Source organism: Diorhabda sublineata, chromosome X (genome assembly GCF_026230105.1).
Source record: "Diorhabda sublineata isolate icDioSubl1.1 chromosome X, icDioSubl1.1, whole genome shotgun sequence".
In the NCBI taxonomy this organism is placed as follows: Eukaryota; Metazoa; Arthropoda; class Insecta; order Coleoptera; family Chrysomelidae; genus Diorhabda; species Diorhabda sublineata.
In genome coordinates, this window is record NC_079485.1 from 7,312,435 (window position 1) to 7,331,479 (window position 19,045).

The 19,045-nt window shown below is 30.8% G+C and overlaps 1 protein-coding gene across 2 annotated transcripts; it reads left to right on the forward strand.

The window, feature by feature from the left end:
• The first annotated feature begins 3,113 nt into the window (after positions 1-3,113).
• LOC130451486 (PI-PLC X domain-containing protein 3-like) lies at positions 3,114-16,604 on the forward strand. Of its 2 annotated transcripts, none has more exons than XM_056790524.1 (6): positions 3,114-3,199; positions 3,319-3,518; positions 10,940-11,241; positions 12,437-12,598; positions 12,941-13,154; positions 16,409-16,604. In XM_056790524.1, exons 2-6 carry the CDS (start codon positions 3,395-3,397, stop codon positions 16,594-16,596), a joined length of 990 nt encoding a protein of 329 aa, XP_056646502.1. In that variant the 5' UTR covers positions 3,114-3,199; positions 3,319-3,394; the 3' UTR covers positions 16,597-16,604. The 2 variants fall into 2 exon arrangements, with proteins under 2 accessions (XP_056646502.1, XP_056646503.1); XM_056790525.1 differs by having other exon boundaries at positions 3,115-3,199; positions 3,338-3,518.
• The last annotated feature ends 2,441 nt before the right edge of the window (positions 16,605-19,045 follow it).

Genomic DNA, 19,045 nt, shown 5'->3' on the forward strand with positions numbered 1-19,045 from the left:
CTTCACATTGTATTGAACATACAAAATTTTAACTCATCCTATTCTATTTATATTGAAATCCGTCTGTTTACAATTTAACTGAAAGTCCAAGCATTAGGTAATGCCATAAGATGTTTATTGTCCAACCGACCTCTGACCTGTTAGAACCTTCATGCTAAAAAATTATCATCTAGGTATCTTTAGAATTATAAGCAACAAATAGATTTAGTAAGTTCAGAATATCGACGACGGAATTCACATTTAGTTGGGATCTTTCCAAAAAAATTTAGTTGTTGAAAATAGTGATGTTTATTTCATATGGCACTAAGCTACGGGTCATTTTTGTGAAGAACTAGCGTAAAAGTAACTAGATGGCGTGCAAAATTGCCTCAAATGGTTTGATCATTGTCACTGTTCTACTATCCTATTCGTTATACAATGGTAATAGTGTCAATAATCGTAATAATAATTTGACGATATTAAAATGTACTGCTTGGAAAAGGTGACATAACACAGACAATATTACTGATAGCTTTGGATAGATCGGTTGATTGAAAAGACGTATTCATTTACTGTTGATGTTTACAAAAAAAAAAAAAGAAAATAGATACATTTCCAAAAGTTATATTAATGATTTCAATTTATATTCAATACTTTAATCAATTCTTATATATTCTTATATACCACTTCTTTTCTCCACAGTTCAGTATCTTAAGAAATTTCTTGACTTTAAAAATAAATTCCATAATTCTGAGCTTATTTTTTTCTGGTTCACGGACTCAATCTGTGTTACCCCTAACACAATTCAACACTAATCGAGACCTGACCACTATAAAATTTAGTAAATATCCAACACCACTCCCCATATTGATATTACATTTAAAAAACATTCGAGATTAATATCAGTTTTCATTCTATTCATATTCATCGTTGATCCCTAATAATACCTATTTTCAATATTGTCCAATACCTATTTACTTATTACGTTCAACCTATCTAAGATGAGCTGAGGTAAATCCACGTGCAATAATATGACACATCTTTTTGGTGAACGTTGTCTAACATGAGTTAGGCTTTTCAGTATTGTTATCTTCATACGCATGGTCTAAAAAACCAATTCTACACAATCCTTTACATTTTTGTTTATAACAGGAGTTCCCAACCAGGGGGGCGTAGAGAGAAGTCAATGAGGGCGGAAGGCGATTGTAATTCCTTTTTTTATACCAATGAGGTGGCAAGCAGATGTAAAATTTCGGTAAGAGGATAATTGTATCGTTTCATTGCGAAGTTCCTAATGTCACCTTCTAGCTCCATCATCAGATCAGTACCGTGGTGATAAGTCATCATAATATTGCATTGTCACGCGATTGACACATAAAAAACACCATGGTTGTTGTTATGCAATGTTGTGACTACAAGGTGTGCTATAGCGCACCGGCTGGGAAGCAGCCAATGAGAATTCGCGAAGAGATGCGCAGAACGAGTCGAAAATGAGCCTTTGGGAAGAACACACCTTGTAGTTTTTACATCATATTGTGATGCCCTTTCTCAAGCTTTGTACTACGCATGCGCGCACAAACATATTAACACACATTTTACTGTCGCTTGTTTCATCGATCACAACCATGCACAAACCAGTTTTCATTTCAAAAAATGAACAAATAACATTTCAATGTAATGTTTGTGACAAAAAAATAATTTGAATTGTGTTATTCATAGGCAAGTTTTGACTTCCAAAACTTTGCTACAGAAATTACGCCAGACTTTGGACTCAGCTATAAAAATTGTCAACTACATCAAGAACAGCGCTTTGAACATTCTGTTATTTACATTACTCTGCGAGAATTTCGATTCTGATCACAAAGTTCTTTTGTTCCTTCCTTTCCAAAGGCAACATGTTTGCTCGCCTTTATGAATTGAAAGAAGAGATAATTATTTTTCTCGAGTTCAAAGAAAAACACGATTTCCTTACAATGTTCAAAGATGACATATTTCAATGGAAGTTGGCGTATTTAACTGACATATTTTGTGCCTTGAATGAGCTAAACTTGAAACGGCAGAAAGAAAGGGCAGAAACAGTACTATAATAAACAATTATGATTCTATTCAGGGGTTCATAGCAAAGCTTCAATTTTGGAATCAAAAATTATCTTCTGAAAATGTTATATCTTTTTCTCGGCTGTTCGAAGCAACTAAAAATAACACACTGAACGCAAATTTGAAAGCTGACATAAAAGCTTATTTGCAAGCGCAGGAAGACGAATTTTGCCGATTCCGAGCCACTAATATGGCACATGACAAGAAATCCATTTGTTGTCGATGTGTTACAGTTACTAGAAGAATTTTTAGAAATGAATGCTGATTCGTTCATGAAAGATGACTTCCATCTTTTTACACTGAAGCAATTTTGGATCAAAAGATTGCCTGTTAATTCGAAACTTGCCTTTTTTGCTTAACGAGTACTAGTTCCTTTTTCTTCAACTTACTTGTGTGAGACAGGCTAGCAGTATTAATAAAATAAACAGCGAAATCGTTTTGATGTCGATAGCGACCTAATGATAGTTCGGACAAAAACAGAACCTAAAATTAACCAACTGGTTCTGAACATGCAATCTCAAGTGTCTCATTAGTACCTACTTTTATTTTATTTTTTTGATGAAACACTTATTATTTTAACTTCAAATTTTAAAAATTTTTATTATAATGAAAATAAAAGGCTTTTAAGTACATAATGTACGTTTTTTTGTATTTATTGAAAATGTAAAGGGAGTGGGGCATGAAAAAATTATTCTGAGGAGCCTCAACAAAACAAAGGTTTATAAGGACAAGTATTAAATAATAAATTCTAACAAGGCTTTGCTGTCAAAGTTGAAATGGGATTTATTAATAATTAATATTCGGGGCCATTTTTCTTTCTAAACGAAAGATATCTTCATTTCCTAGTTTCTATACATGTACCTTTTATAACGTAGTTTATTCACGAATTACTATTCTAAATGGGTTGTAAAAATTCCAGATACTAGCATCTTTTAAATTACAATACTTAAAAATTTTCTGTGAATAGTTAATTATTGTATGACGACCACCAAGTTAAATGTAATATATAAAATAGATAACCGTTGTTACATAACTCTCAGTTCCTATCTCTAGTTTTCATTGAAAGTTTGAAGTCATTTGTGTTATGTTTCCTCCATGACATCACGTGGTCTCCTACTCCACGGTTAGTTTTGTTCTTGAACAAAATCGATTCGGTCGTAATTATTATACTGTGTTTATCTGATTTTCCTTTTGTATTTCTCTAACATAATTCAGTTATGAATACAACTTTAGTATTTATAGAATCAGTCCTGTTTCGTAGGCACCTAAGGAAGCATCGTAAGTTTATTGGAAGCTTCATAACCTAAAAATTTCTAGTATGAATAATGTGGGTAGTTACCATGTCGATGGTGTGCCGGATTTAAGCGAGGATCTTGAAAACTGGATGTCTAGGTTACCACACGAACTGAAACAGACACCGATTATTTATTTGGCTATACCAGGTTGGTGATAATGATATTATTAACCATTAATATTTATTAAGTTTGTAGAATTGATTGATGTGTGCCGCGAATTATTTTGCTTATTTGAAACATGATTCACACGTTGTGAACAAAATGAAAGAAATTATGATTTTTGTCAAATATATATATATATATATATATATATATATATATATATATATATAATTTTTCAAAATAGAGATCATAAAATATTATGGTCTATATTATCTAAGAACCTTGAAGATAAACCAGTGTTACTATTTAGTTAGTTATTTGTAATATTTGAAAATTACCATAACCAGAAGCTAAATTTTGAGACCTTATTCTTCAACAATGTACCTTCCTTTGGAGCAATGCGAATTGCTCATCAACCAAAAAATGTATCAATGTAATCTAATATTATACCTACAAAACAGTTGAATTCATATCTGATTGGGGCGTTTTCTTCTCTAGTTATCGGATCTCGAAAGCACGTCAAGAGTTAGAACCAGTTATGGGAGATAGGTGGATTGACATAAAATTTATCAGCGTATTCCTCTCAAAAGTAATGAGCAAAGAATCAAATGATTCCAGTTCTCGTAAAAAAAGGAGAAAACCTCTTTGTTTCTTGCATAATATGATAGAGATACCGGCAAATCTAATTTCAGATATATCTTTAATTTAAAAATTCAATGGCAAAAATAAGATTTAGTTAATTTTGGCGCTGTTATTACGCTCAAGATTTAACTATACTACTAATTTTCTTACTAAAGTGAAATTATACAAATCTTTTTTAAAAAGTGATATGATAAATCTACAAGTTATTATTAGTTTACTTATAATATTAGACATATAATGTGAAGACATTAATTGAGTGTTGTAATATCCAGCAGTCATGCTGTAAAACGTCGCATTTCACGGTGATTGACAATGACACATTATTTATTCAAAGGTATTCTCGAAAGTTGAACAAACTTTAATTGAGGGAATGTCCTACCAACTTAATTTATATTTAAGCTGATATGACTATCTAGATCTCTTAAAGAAGCAATTCACGTGAACCCTCTATAAAATTGTTGCTTGTGTTTATAAAGCTATGCTTCTATTATCTTCAATACTCACGGTCGGTTTCATAATCCCCCTCTAACTGACACTTTAAAGGTTCTATTAGATTGAAGGGCCTTTTAACTTGTTAAAGTGAAATGGTCCCATAATCGATTTGTAAGGGTCTCTTAATTAAAGGGTATAGGCCAAGCACCAAAGCAAAAACATAATGCAAAGTTCTAGAGAACGAATTTTTTTGCAATATGTTCAGGAGTGCCCCCTGAATGTGAATCCAAGTGCGCGTCATAGGGGGACGCCCGCTACCTTTTATACACGTTTTAGCGAATATCTCGCGAACCGCGCATCATACGATAAAAATAGTGGAGATCATTTTGTTTGTAGCGCTATAACTAAAAACCTATGCGTAATGCAAAAAAAAGATTCCAATAAAAAATATAGCAAAAATTATTATCTATAAAAATGATCTAAACTATTTTTGTCGTACTATGCGCGGTTCGCAAGATATTTCATAAAACATGTTTCTCACGCGGCTGACGCTGGCTGTCTACTTGGATTTACATTCAGGGGACACCCCAGAACATAAAAAAGTACCCGGCGCTTGACGTTTAAGACGTTAAAAGGAGATTAACAATACTCTATAATCTTCCAATATGCGTCGTTAGAAAAAGAAACAAAATTAAACGTAGTGTTACGAGTATATTGTCGCTAACATTTCTTTCGTCTTGATCTTTGGTGGCATGGTGTTGTGTTTTGTATTTCCCAATTTAATTCTTCAATTCATTTTTTCATTTCAATTATTCTTTCAATCATTACTGTTATCACTTTCAATCTTAAGTGTTGAAGGTTTTACATGATTGATACACAATTTTTATTTCTACGGCGTTCTTTGTTCTTATTTTATCTTCTATCTATAAATCTTCTGATTTATTACATAAATTTTTAGCGTTTGTATTCACGTTTTCCAATTTAATCATGAGGTATCTCTAAATTTAATATCCGCTGTCACCCACTAAAAGATGTCTTCCAAAGTGTCCTACCTCCAGCTGTCTTCTCAAAGCAGTTATTGAATATTGTCTGGTCGTGAACGGAACCTTGCCAACGAGCTACAAAGTTACAAATCTGAAGCCGAGCATATCGCATACAATTTGTACGCTTAATCTAAAAAAGTCTTTTCGGCTCCTAAAAATTTCTGTGTCTCCACCCCCTGGTGATTGTAGAGAAATTGGGTATTCGATGCATCCCAAATTTGATTTAATAATTCCGCAAATGGGGGTGTAATAATTTAAAATCGTTAGAAAAAATCCAAGTTGTTATATATTTCCAAATAGTTTTTTCTATGTCGATATATTTTTGTTCTTCGCTTGAGCTTGAACTAAATGTAGCGCAATATCTAGCATTGTGTCATAAACCTTTTATTTCTTTAAATTTATTCAAAAGACGCCGGGGTCAGCTTAGAATTCAAACATATCCTATGTTTGCATTTGATGTTTGCTGCTGAAGGAGACTTTAATGTGGTAATCGGTACATCCACTAAGCGTTTACTTTTTTCGGCGTTCCACATCGCGACTACGATCGTTGTAATCGCGGAGAGAACGTCACTCATGACGTCATGACTAACGTTCACGACGACCCTTGTCAAGAGGTGGGTCGAAGAGAGAGTTGAAAGAATTAGCGGAATTTTCAAAACTCAAGCAAGGGAGATTGCAATTATGAGAATATATAGTACTTTTGAATCATTCTTGTGACGCACCATCAAATATTTTACTATCGCCGCAGAAGATAATTTGATTTTACTTCAATTTAAATCAGTTAAGCACTCCACTTAAAAATTCAATAGCTTACAAATTTTAACATAACTCCTTAAAGCTTTCGCTTTATTTTTTCTGTTTTGCTATTTGTAAATATTTATCTTAAAGCTCAGAACGCCTTGTAAGCCAATCCTCTTGGGTTTACGATTATAACGCTCTGCACTAAGTGGAACGGGAAAAATCTTAGTCGTAAACATGATTGTCTTGAGTATTTAGTGGAATGCATCCAAAATGAAACATTTCTGAATTTACTTTGAAGTTCAGATTAATAGAACATATAAGCTAAATGACAATTATAAAACGCGCGACTTAATTTAATGGGAACTTGATTGACAAAATATAAAATATTCAAGCAACGTTATGTTTTTAATAATCTGCGTTATCCTAACAACTTTCAGACAAAGAAAGTCTATACAAATCGATATAATATGTACATAGGGCTGCAATTACGGATTGTAATCCTGTTTTTGCAAGTTTGATAGTACAATTATTCAGAACTTCTTGAGTGAGAGTTGAAATTTTAATCTCGAGCAAAAAATGTAATAATCTCTCGAAATGAATAGTCTGAAATACTTGAATCAAGAGTTTGTGAGTATGTAAGCGTGCACAAAATGATCGTGAAGATGTAAGATGCTTATGAAAGCCATTCGAGTGAAGAAGTCTGCAAAATCGCCCGAATTTTACCACGATGATGCGTCTGCTCACATTTCAATACTTTTTCTGAAATTCTAGCCAGAACAATAATTTAACGATTTCCTGGCTTTTATATTTGCTAGACCCAGATAACACAGGATATAACATGTATATACATGTAGCATTTCTAATATGCCAAGAAGTTTATGGTGCTGATTGCTTAACAGAGCGCACGTATCAGAATTGGTATAAAAAATTCCGTTCCTTCGAGAGGTTGCGAAGAGGCTACATGTATCGCACACAGCAATTGAAAAAAACTCAAAATGTCTTGGGATAGTCAAGAAGTTTGATATTTGAGTACCACACGAACTGAAAGAAATTCATTTATCACAAAGAATCAACATTTCGAGATATGCACCTTAAACGAAATGAAACCGACCCTTTCTTAAAAAGAATCATCACTGATGATAAAAAATGGGTCCTGTATAGTAACATAGTTCGAAAAAGATCATAGAGCAAACACGATGAACCAGCACAAACTACATCGAAAGCTGAAAAACAACAAAAAAGCTCATGCTGTCAGTTTGGTGGGATTACAAAGGTTTGTGTTTTTTGAGCTGCTTCCAAGGAACCAAACGATCAATTCTGAAGTAATCAAGGTTTAGTGTTCCACCATGCAAGGCCTACACATCTTTGGCAACTCGTGAGAAACTATTGGAGCTTCTTTATTTGTTATTTATTCTTTATTTGTTGATACCCACCGGAATATCCATGGTATAAAACGAAATTTGAGTAGAAGGTACATTCCTCCGTGTATATACCTGTGCTATACAAAGAAAATAAATAAATAAATTTTGATACATTCCCTTATTTTTAATTAAAGTTAGTGACTTTTGGAAATTATAATAAATATATATTTGAAATACCATGTAGATATACATGGGATGAATTGGGGAGGTGGGATGTATACCTAAAATATGCCCTGAATATTTGAGTATATATATACTAAGTAGATATGTGTTTGTGCTGCCATTTTTAAAATAATACAAACGTCAAATGGTCATTGTCTTACAAGCACAGATTGAGAGAAGCGCCAGCACAAATGCATTATATATTCTGGGAACTACTGTAATGATGATAAAATTAATGTAAACAAAATAAATTGATTTGAAATAACAAAATTCATCACATTATGAAATTGATCAAAAATATTATCTCTGCTCTTTTACCTATTAACTATAAAATTCTTTTCTAAAAAATTATACATTGTAGCATTGTAATTATATACAATATTAAACAAGATTAGTCATATTATTTGTAAACAATTATATTCTATCTTTAAGATAATCTCTCGAATATGGTAAGAAACATTTCATACTTTATTCAAGTTACGCAATGTTTCTTGTTTTCATACGTCCAACACTGCTAGATAATTAATGTGATAGCCTTGAAAAATCAACATAATATAATTCCAAGAATACAAACATAATTGTTCTCATCTCTGTGTATATAAAAATCTCGTAAAACTAAGTGTCCGTGATATTAATTCGAGACATAATACCGTGTATTTGTTCGTAGTTACGTATCAAGCAAACGCATTATAATTGTAATTTTAAATTAGCAAATTTTAAAAAAGTTGCTATGACCTTGTTGCTCTATTTGAAGTTAGTCCAAAAAGCCTAAGTTTTATATTCTAGTATATCTGTCCAATGTTTATAATATAATCAACATTATCGCCAGAAAATAACTTTACTTACTTTTTTATTGTAAAATTACCCGGAGCGCTTGTTTGAGCGGTTGCAGTTGTCAGGACATAAATAATTTTTAATGGTAATTTTTGTAATCAACACGTATTTGTGTGGTTGCCAGTGTGGCGTGAAGATTTTAACAATTTTTTTTAGTTGTTTTCATTCTATTTTTTTGAGTTTGTATTATAGTCACTTGTTTAATTATAATTATGGCAGCTTTGAGATCCTTTGAATAAACTGTAGTTTATAAAGCTAAAGATTTTTTCTGAATATTTTTGACTTGCCTTGCAGCTGAAATGGCGGAGATAAGTGCCAATATAAAAATATTTGACTAAATGACGATACTAATATATCCAGTATTAGTAAAGAGAGTGCAACAGATCATTGTTTGAAAAGGAAAAAGGCAAATACCCAGTTACGATTGATGAAGATATCAGAGAATTTATACGCCGACAGTTTTTTTATTCGAATAAACAGAATCAAGTGTAGTAGGAATTCTCTAGGTACAATTTTAAATTCAAAGTAACTAGAATCGCAATGGAAAAATATGCTTGATAAATCCAAGCTTGGAGTAAAGAGGATTGTAGTTTAAAATAGGCTATTCCTAGAAATTTGTTACGTAAAATTAAATAAAAGATATATTTATACAGTTGAATAACTATACTATTTAACTTTTTTATAAGGTCCTTTCATATAGAATTAATTGCTTAATAATCTATATTCGTCATTGATCGACTCGGCACCTTGTATCAAAAGATTGTTTTTTCTTCTACTTTATTCAACAAACTATAATTTTGATAAAATTACTTGGTAACTTTGATCATATAGAAATAGTTGCAACTCTTAATAATTAATAATGCATTTAATTTCGACTAAAACAGACAAAAGCACAAGTTTCGAATATAATACAATCGGTTGCCGCCAATTATTTAAATAGAAATCAATTAATTTAAGTGAATACAAGCAATATATTTTCAAATATTTCAAAATTTATTTTGGAAGTGAATATAAAAAATAAAAGACAGTTACCAGTTTGCTAGGTTGACAGGTGTAAATAGATATGTTATTGTTAATTATTTACACTTTTTAAAACAATTGTGTGCTTAAACTGTAGAAACTGCGTCATAGACATCAAAGAAATTGTTAATATCAAGGAGCTGATACACAAATATTTCACATTTGTAAAGCTGTTCCCAAAATGAAAAATTTCGGTTGAAGCTAATTATACTTGTATTCTGTTGGGCAAAATGGAAATTTGATTGTTTGGTACAACGTCAAAAAAAATATTAATTAGTGTCATAGTTGGGTGTTACGTGATATTTTGCTTTCTGCATTTAGATGTGTATTGATTACACAGCCGTGTTCTATAAGGAAGCCAAAGTCGGATTTATCAAAGTATTTTTGAAAACTTTCTCTATTAAGGAAAAAAATATTATTGTAAAGAAGGAATGAAAAATTTCCGGAAAAAGTAACCAGCTCTAACTCCAGATTGATTATACCATGTTGATAAATTCGTATCTGGTAATTTTAAAAGTCAGCAATTATTTTTGGCTGATTCCCAATTTTGTTAATTCCGACTACTTGTTTGGTACATTTTCCTTTTTGATAAGTAACAAAAAATTTTTCTATATTTGGTGGTCTAAGCAGAATATATTTTTTGGAAACCTCGTAAAACATACCCGGAATTACAAAGGATCGGTATGTTTTTGTATCAATTAATTTAACTTGAAATTCATTTTCTAAATCTTTAATTTGATTTATATCTAATTTTTTTTATTCTTGACGACGTGTTTTTACTGGATTTTTTGACTTCGTTTACCAGAGTCCAAACCATGAACTCTTTATAACAAAATTCATATTTTTTTTAATGTTTGAGGTAATAATGCATTATACGTCTCCTTTGCGGCTAAGCGAATATCTGGTGATTCTTTATTGATTCATCACTGGAATCACTCATTTTCACTAATATTTTTCTTAAAAAATACAACATATTATTTTAACGTTACTTTAAAATTGAAAAAAGAAGAGTTGACGGGTACTAAACGCAAATGCTAATTAGTGGATTTCGTATATCATATCCGTTCAGTTAACCGAAATGGCCTACACTTCTATTCTATAAATTGCATAAAATGGATAAAATACATGTGGGTGTAGAAAAAAGTGTTTTGAATATTATATTTATTTTCAGGCTCCCATGATAGTTTCACTTCGAAAATAACATCAGATTCGGAACTAGCCCCAGATGCGGAGGACTCCATAAAAAAACTTAGTTTTTTAGGTTCATTATTAAAAGTTTTTTTGGTAAAATGGTCACGAACACAAACTTACATGGCTCATGATCAGTTAATAAGAGGAATTAGATATTTTGATCTGAGAATCGGAACGAGAAGCGGAAATCAAGACCTGTTCATAGTACACGCATTATATTCTGCTGCTGTACAATCTTGTTTAGATGAAATCAGTGCTTTCTTGGATACTCATACACAAGAGGTTAGGCCACGTTATAAGAATCCACTTATTCTACTTATGGATGTTCAATTATGACTTGTTTTTGTCAAATCTACCCTCAAAATTTTTTAAACACCTCGAATTACTTTGTTTTTGATCATTTGAAGGTATATATCAAGGCGTAGTTTACTACGTTAAGAGAAGTACTTATCTAAAGTTATGGCATCATGAATAGTTACATTGTTAAAAAAATCCAAATAATTTTTGCTATAAATGCGGGTAATATGTTCTTAAATATTGTACAAAAGTTATAGAGTTGGTTGAAAATACCTAGTATTTTGGGTTTGCTTTTGGATAAAAATGAGAAGTCTGGAGCTCCTAATTGTGTTTGTAAATGATGTGTGGGACATTTAACATGGTAAAAGAAGTGCCTTTCAATTTGAAACACCGATTATTTGGCGAGAACTACAAAATCATTTCGAAGACTGTTATTTTGTAGCGTGACGACTGAAAAATTACGAAAAACGACTGGCGTTTATTCGTAATTTGTATTCTATTATATAATGGAAATAAATACGCTGGGGTGCAAATTGACCATAGTACAAAGTTAAAGTAAGATTATTGTAACATTTCGCTTATCTTGAACAAAATAAAATACAATAACCATAAGTGGCAAAATTTTGTCAATTTAAAAATTATGAACATTCTTCTAGATTTACAAAGTGGTTTCTCTAAATTTCCCTATTTTATATGTCTTTCAGACAGTAGAGCTAAACAAGAGCATTGGGCAAGAAGAAACTGGCCCTGAAAAGAAAATATGGAAAGAAAAATCTAGTCCAGAAATCCACCATTACAAATAAAACTGGGCATTTGTTAAATCACTAGATAAAAACGTGAACTGCTTTTCTCACATTTCCCAAAAATTTCCTCAGCTTACTATGGAAAAATTTCAAGCTGGTATTTTTGATAGTCTCCAAATTGGATAACTCACTAAAGATACACAATTAAGAAATTCTGTGACTGACTTAGAATTAAATGGTTGGTCTCTGTGATGCAGAATTTCATCGGAAAATTATATTGATGACCTTATCATGAGATAACTAATGATTCTTCATTCAAAACATTTTTTAGAAAAAAAAAAACAATAGACCAGAGCCACATTAGTACCAGTTGTTCGATAAAATATTTTAGAGTTTTTGGTCAGAAAACTATGAAAAATATTTATATTTTTTTCCAGGTAGTTATTTTGGACTTCCAACATTTTTATGGCTTTACACAAAATGAGCATGATAGACTGATGCAAATGATCAATAAAACATTTGGTACTAAGCTCTTGCCTTATAATCAACATATGAATTATGTTACTTTAGAATATATGACTATACAATATCGATACCAGGTAAAATATTTTTTGTGCTCATATGCTCTTATCTAGTTTCATTCTTATTTAGAAAAGTTTCATTTGATATTGTTTAATTACCAGTCATACATAAAGATGTTACTTTTTTAATTCATTAATTAATTATCGCAAGTTTTCATATTTCAAAATTTTTGGCGTTGCACACCTGTTCCAACTTTGCATTTCCTCTGGAAATGGAAATTGGATCATAATTTTTAGTTTCGTTTTCTATAAATATTTAACTAATTATTCATTTATATTTATATTTGTATACTTTAACTACATTCCAGTTTTTTCGGGTCAATTACCGTTTATTTATTATTATTTTTTTTTTATTTTTAGGTAATATGTATTTATAGATCTGATGCGGCTCGATTCGGTCAACCTTTATTGTGGCCATCGCGTAGTTTTCCAAATCCCTGGCCAAATACAGTTTCAAAAACGTATTTATACGAGTATTTACATAACGGTTTGAAAAATAGGCCAGCGAAACTTGGTTACATCACGCAATGTATTCTGACACCTCCTGGGTGGTACATTTTTAAAAACCTTTACAGTGAGTATTATATAATCAAATAAAGTTTATCATTTCTATAAAACACAGAAGATAGTTTCAGTTTCAATAGGTCATTCTTCAATTTACAACGTTAGTTACAAAATGGTGTTTTACCTCACTACTTAATTATATATTTTAATAGATTCTGGAATTTTTTGCATTATTTTCATAACTTAGTATTACCTTCCAATTCTTTCACGCAATTATTCTGTTGATGATTTACCTATCTTGAAAGATTAGTCCTGTTATGACGGAAAACTTAGTAAAGAGCGCGTTACAATACTTCTCCTAACATGCCAGGAACTGAAAAGCTGTGCTTTTCCTATTAATCGGAAAATCTAAACCTCTAAGATCTTTCAAAGATGTTAAAACTACCGTTGATTTATCAAAATGATAAAACAGCATGTATTACATCTACTATTCTTGAAGAAGTTGAACCAAGTAATGAAAACCCAGAAGCGACAGTTGAGATTTGTACTCACAATAATATGCCTAGGCTAAGCCATATTAAACTAGTATATCTCCCTGCGAATACGACAAGTGAATCGAGGTATCATCAACAATTTCAAACTTTATCACAGGAAAGAAGTTGTTGTAAATCTATAGAGGACAAACGGTGCCTACAAATCAATGTTCTTTAGGCGAAGAGGTTTGCTAGGAAAGCTTGGTTTTCTGTGACCAAATCTGTTTTGAAAAATCTGAATCCAAAAGCTTAGAAGAGGACGAAAATTTAGAAGTTGATTCTGAAGATTGGAACCTAGTCATCAGCAACAACAATAATCACAGGTCAACATTCAAAAATTTCATAGAAATCGACGACGATGTAATAGTTTCAGAAGAACTTGCTGAAAGCGACATTGTTCATATGCGTTCTCGTTGTAGATATATTGGATAATGAAGAAGATAACGATGAAATGGACGCGGTGTAAATATTTCTAAACTCGGAGCAGTAAAAGCACTAGAAACATTGTACAATTATTTTGAAATTACATCAATTAGTGACTAAAGCATATAAATATAAAATTTATAAATCGAAAATAACTGATGGCTGATATCTCCAAAAAACAAACTGAAATGACAAATTTTTATATATAACTTTTGTTTATTAATGTATATGATTACCTTTATTAATTTTTTTTTGATAAAAATTCATTTAGTATGTTTATATAGCAAGTTATTTTATTTAATAATCGCACCTCTATAATTGAATTAATCCGGATTCTAACCTGTATTAATGGAATTCATTTTTAAATGAGACAGATATTTATTTATCCCTGGATATCTCAGAGACTGGTTAAGTGGAATAGCTCTATAAGTGAAACCAATTGATGTCTCATTCAAGTAGGTTCCACTGTATTATCAACTTCTGACGTCATACGTACCAACTTTGTCCTTCTGTACTTATTTTTTACTTTCTATTGCACTTTTAAACGTTTAAAAAGTGTCGTTTTAAAAAAAGTTTTTTTTTATATATTATTAATGTATATTTTTGTATCTAAAAAGAATTTTGGATTAAAATATACATATGTATTATAATATAAAAAAAATTTTCACATATACAAGTAATTTCAGGCACGACAGAAAAGGAAAAACTTTCGGGAGCTTAATTTTGACTGCAAAAACAAAAGAAAAAGGTACAGATAGACAAAATGGCGGGTTCTTTAATAAGTTATTTTAAGAAAGCCAGAAAATGAGGAGACGGAATTTCAAGAAGAAATTGAGATAATTGTACCAAGCACGGTCTCAGATAAGAAGCTTTGCTTGTAACTTCTTCAGAAGGAGAGTCAATTGGAACGAAAGAAGGTACTATTCAAGAACCTGCGATCACTTCATCGTCCGTCATAAATAAGTTGAATGATAAGTCTACAAATATCGCACGGGTGAACACAAATAGTGTTAACAGAAGCTTCCAAAGTAGCTCACGAACTTAACATCGAAACAGATTTCCCATCAATAAGTAAAATTCATCCAGAAAAAATCAGCACAATTTCAATATTACTAAATTGTTTTACCATTAAATTAATCTCCACATTCCCACATACTGCAATAGCGATAATATAAGAATATTACTTACACTACCGGTTTCAGTTACATCTTGAGAAATTAAGCATAACTTTTCAAGATCAACAGGGATCCCGTAAAGTCATTTAGCTGTAGTTTTTATTCAACATATAGTTTTCGACAGATTTGGATACAAGAACGTTAATAGAAGATTTCGCAATTATAAAGACAGTAACAGTTTTTCTCTTCACTAAACAAAAATAAGAAATCCCTCATTATTATTAAATATTTTATCTTCACTAAGATGTTTTACTGTTTGACAAAACTAAGAGAGTAAGGAGTCGTAGGGCGGCATAATCGGTAATGCACGCGTGTGATGAAATAACTAGCGGCGAGCCTGATATTGAAAAGTCCAAAAGTTTCATATCTTTTATGTCACTCGTCCAAAACTGTACCTGTAACATTGAAGGATGAGTTTAAAATATTTTCAGATCAAAGCTATTCAGCTATAAGTATGGATTCACATATCATGAATTATTTAATAAAAAGTTCGGGGATTTGAAGTTATCTGGTCATTTCCTTGGTTTGCAACACTAATGTATTTGGCACTCCTTTTGTACAACGAACTCACTCCGTTTTTGGTTATATGAAGGTTTCAGACACTTGTTTTTGATTTTGAGGAAAAACTGTTACAGTATTTCTATGTTTGTTCTGGACAAAAACAATTGTGGGGAGAAATTTTTATGTTAGAACCATAAAGGAACCTCGTAATAATGGTACATACGGTATAAGTAGTTATTTTAGTCTTAATGCAAATTGAATGAACGTCAAACGAGGACGTGGCACATAGCTATGTCTGATCTATGTACTTTAATTCAAACAATGGACTTCAGTCGAGGAAAGTGTTCACAAGAAAACAAAAATCGTTTTTTTAATCACATTGTTTTGGAATTCCAAAAGTATAATGTTTAGTTATTATTTAAAAAAGGATAAATGATAACCAGCCAATAATATGCTGATTTGCATAATTAATTTGAAAAATTAAACATTTTTTAGTAAAGTAAGTTTTCCATTCCAAAGTCATTCCTTAACCACCCTAGAATAATTAATTAAAAGTGATTATCGAAAAAGTAGTTTCATTAGTGTACTGTGTTTTTTATAGAAAAGTTTTAAATTTTAAACCAGCCTCGTATAATGAACTAAAACTGTGTGTCACCAAATAATTTCATTTTATTATTTTACTGTGTTTGTAGGTTCTCTTAAGAAAAAATGTGCAATAAAATTAGAAGAATCCAGATCAAACTGGATAGAAAATCAATCACCCGGTGAAGGAGGAATGAATATTATAATAGCAGATTTTATTGAATTATCTGATTGTAAATATGTAAAAGAAGTGGTTAATGTAAACCAAAAGTTGATTCTTAATAATAAAAGATATTAATGTGTTAATAATGTTTTTATTATGTTTATTCATAAACAATTCATTCATTTGAAGAATCCACAGTCTTTGAAAGATTTAATGTAATTCTGAATTTCACTTCTACTAAATCCACCATATTAGCTTTTTTTCTTCCAACATTTTTCTTGCGTTTTCTGAACTGTTTTTCTTCAATTACTTTACTTTAAAATTTTCATTTCATTTAAATACATTTCTTCCTTAATCACTCCAGTGTTCATTCTATAAGCTTTTAATTCAACACCAATTCTGCAGACACTTTCTTTCAATATTTCTACATGCCCTAGGCACGCTATTCTTTGTGCTATGACAACTGTTACGTTGGTCAGGTACATAGTGGATACTTTCGATGGAAATCTATCGAGTCAAGTGAATCAAATCTTCTACCACATATGGGCAATGATATTCAAACAATAATAAAACAAAGATAATAATTCTCGATGTAGAATTCAAATGAAATACTTCATCAAATCTCCAAGCGATAGAATTATTCATACACAAAGACCTATCGACAATTTCCAATATTCCTAGTATAGATAAAATTCAGATTTACAGCCAATTGGAAACAATTTTTACGTTTCTTTCCCACATAACTTTGATTAATAATTAAATTTTAGGAATGCTATAATTTCTAATAACCAAGTAACCAGCTATTTATATTCGATTTAGTTAATACATTTCAACGAAATTCCCTAATATTACAAATGTTTCAAGGTTGCCATTTCTCAAAATAAAATATCGGTCACGCAAATCTAAGATTCATGCTAATATGAACATCGATAGAGATGGTAGAATTACATAACATACATTATTTTACATAAGAGAATTTTCTGTAGTACAATTCATATATTGGTAGAATTAGAAATAGAAAAAAATACCTAAAATTACGGTATAATGAATAATATAATACAGTAAATAAAAAACTATCTTCATGGTGAGAGCTGGCAGTTGATAAATTATCTTGATTTTCGGTCTCTATCAAAAAAACATACATTCAATTATAAAAACTCAAAAACTCTTGAAACGAAATCAAAAACAGGGAAAGAGAATTTTTACAAGTGGTTCAAATACATAAAAACAAAATAAATATCAATGATAAAAAATACCTGAATAATTTAAGTAAAATTCATAATCCTATTTTGAGATATATATATATATATATATATATATATATATATATATATATATATATATATATTCAATATCTATATGAAGATATTTGTTATATATCAAAGAAGTTGTGAAAACTTAAAACTTCGTTTGCTAGAATCATGTTTGAGCTCATAATTTAAAAATGTCTCAACCTATCAGTGCGTTAACAAGCTGCCGCAGAACACCTTCATAAATTACACAATCAAATGATTTTTCTTATAGTATTCGCGATGATTATTCATGCACTATTAGTCAAGTTAAGCAGCCTCTCACTTTTCAAGAGCAACCTCTTTACTCTATAGATTCAATTCAACACATTCATTTTGATTATTATTTTTATTTGCAGATTTTTAAATATTTTGATACTATTGAATTATATTATTAAATTTTGGAATAAAAGTATTCATTTTATGAAGCTTTTGTAAGTTCGTTCATTTATAGAGGCAATTTTGAGCGCAATATTATTTAGGTTTAGGTCAGAGGTTAAAGAGAATGTTTTTACAAACAAATTTACCAGACGTATTTGTACAATTCTTAAGCTTAATAAAACAAACTTATGGTTCAATTGACCAGGCTAAACAATCATTACCCCAAACGCTCCCAAATGCACTTTTGGCTTCAGGAACTTTTATTTTGGGCTGGTTTCCCTGAAAAATTTCGCCAAGCCAACCCCAAATTCAAGTTCCTGGTACCAATCGGCAACGCTTGGGGTGATTTTTCGATTATTTAGCATAATTGATTGGGCTATAATATGAATCTCCCTACATTATCCTTTGAAACTCTTACTTTCATCCACAATCTTGGTAAAACGGGACTACTTCAACTTGTCTTAAAAATCCAGTCTCAGATCTTTGCATAAGTGAAGAACCGATTCCACGGCTAATAAGGTGTCCAAAATAATTTAAAAATATAACCTACTTTTCAAGAATTGAACATTTTGATTGTTATCAATTTGGTTTTCGATTCAATCAGACCCATATGAAGTTTTATTTTACTTTAATATATTGTAATGAGTTAAATATATTAGATGTTATTTATGAGAATCTCTGATCTGTAACGGTTTTTGACCTAGGAGGTTGTTGAAAAAAATTATAGGCTACGATAAATCAAAAACGTGTAATTCGAGTCGATTAAAATACACGTACCGTTAGAAAAAAGGCGCTAAAATATAAAAAACCTTGTATCTATAACTGTTATTAAATGTGTAAGTTGAAAATATACCAGTGATTTTAAAAGTTTTATTAAATTCCCATTAATTGGAAACTACTCATCTTCAATCAAC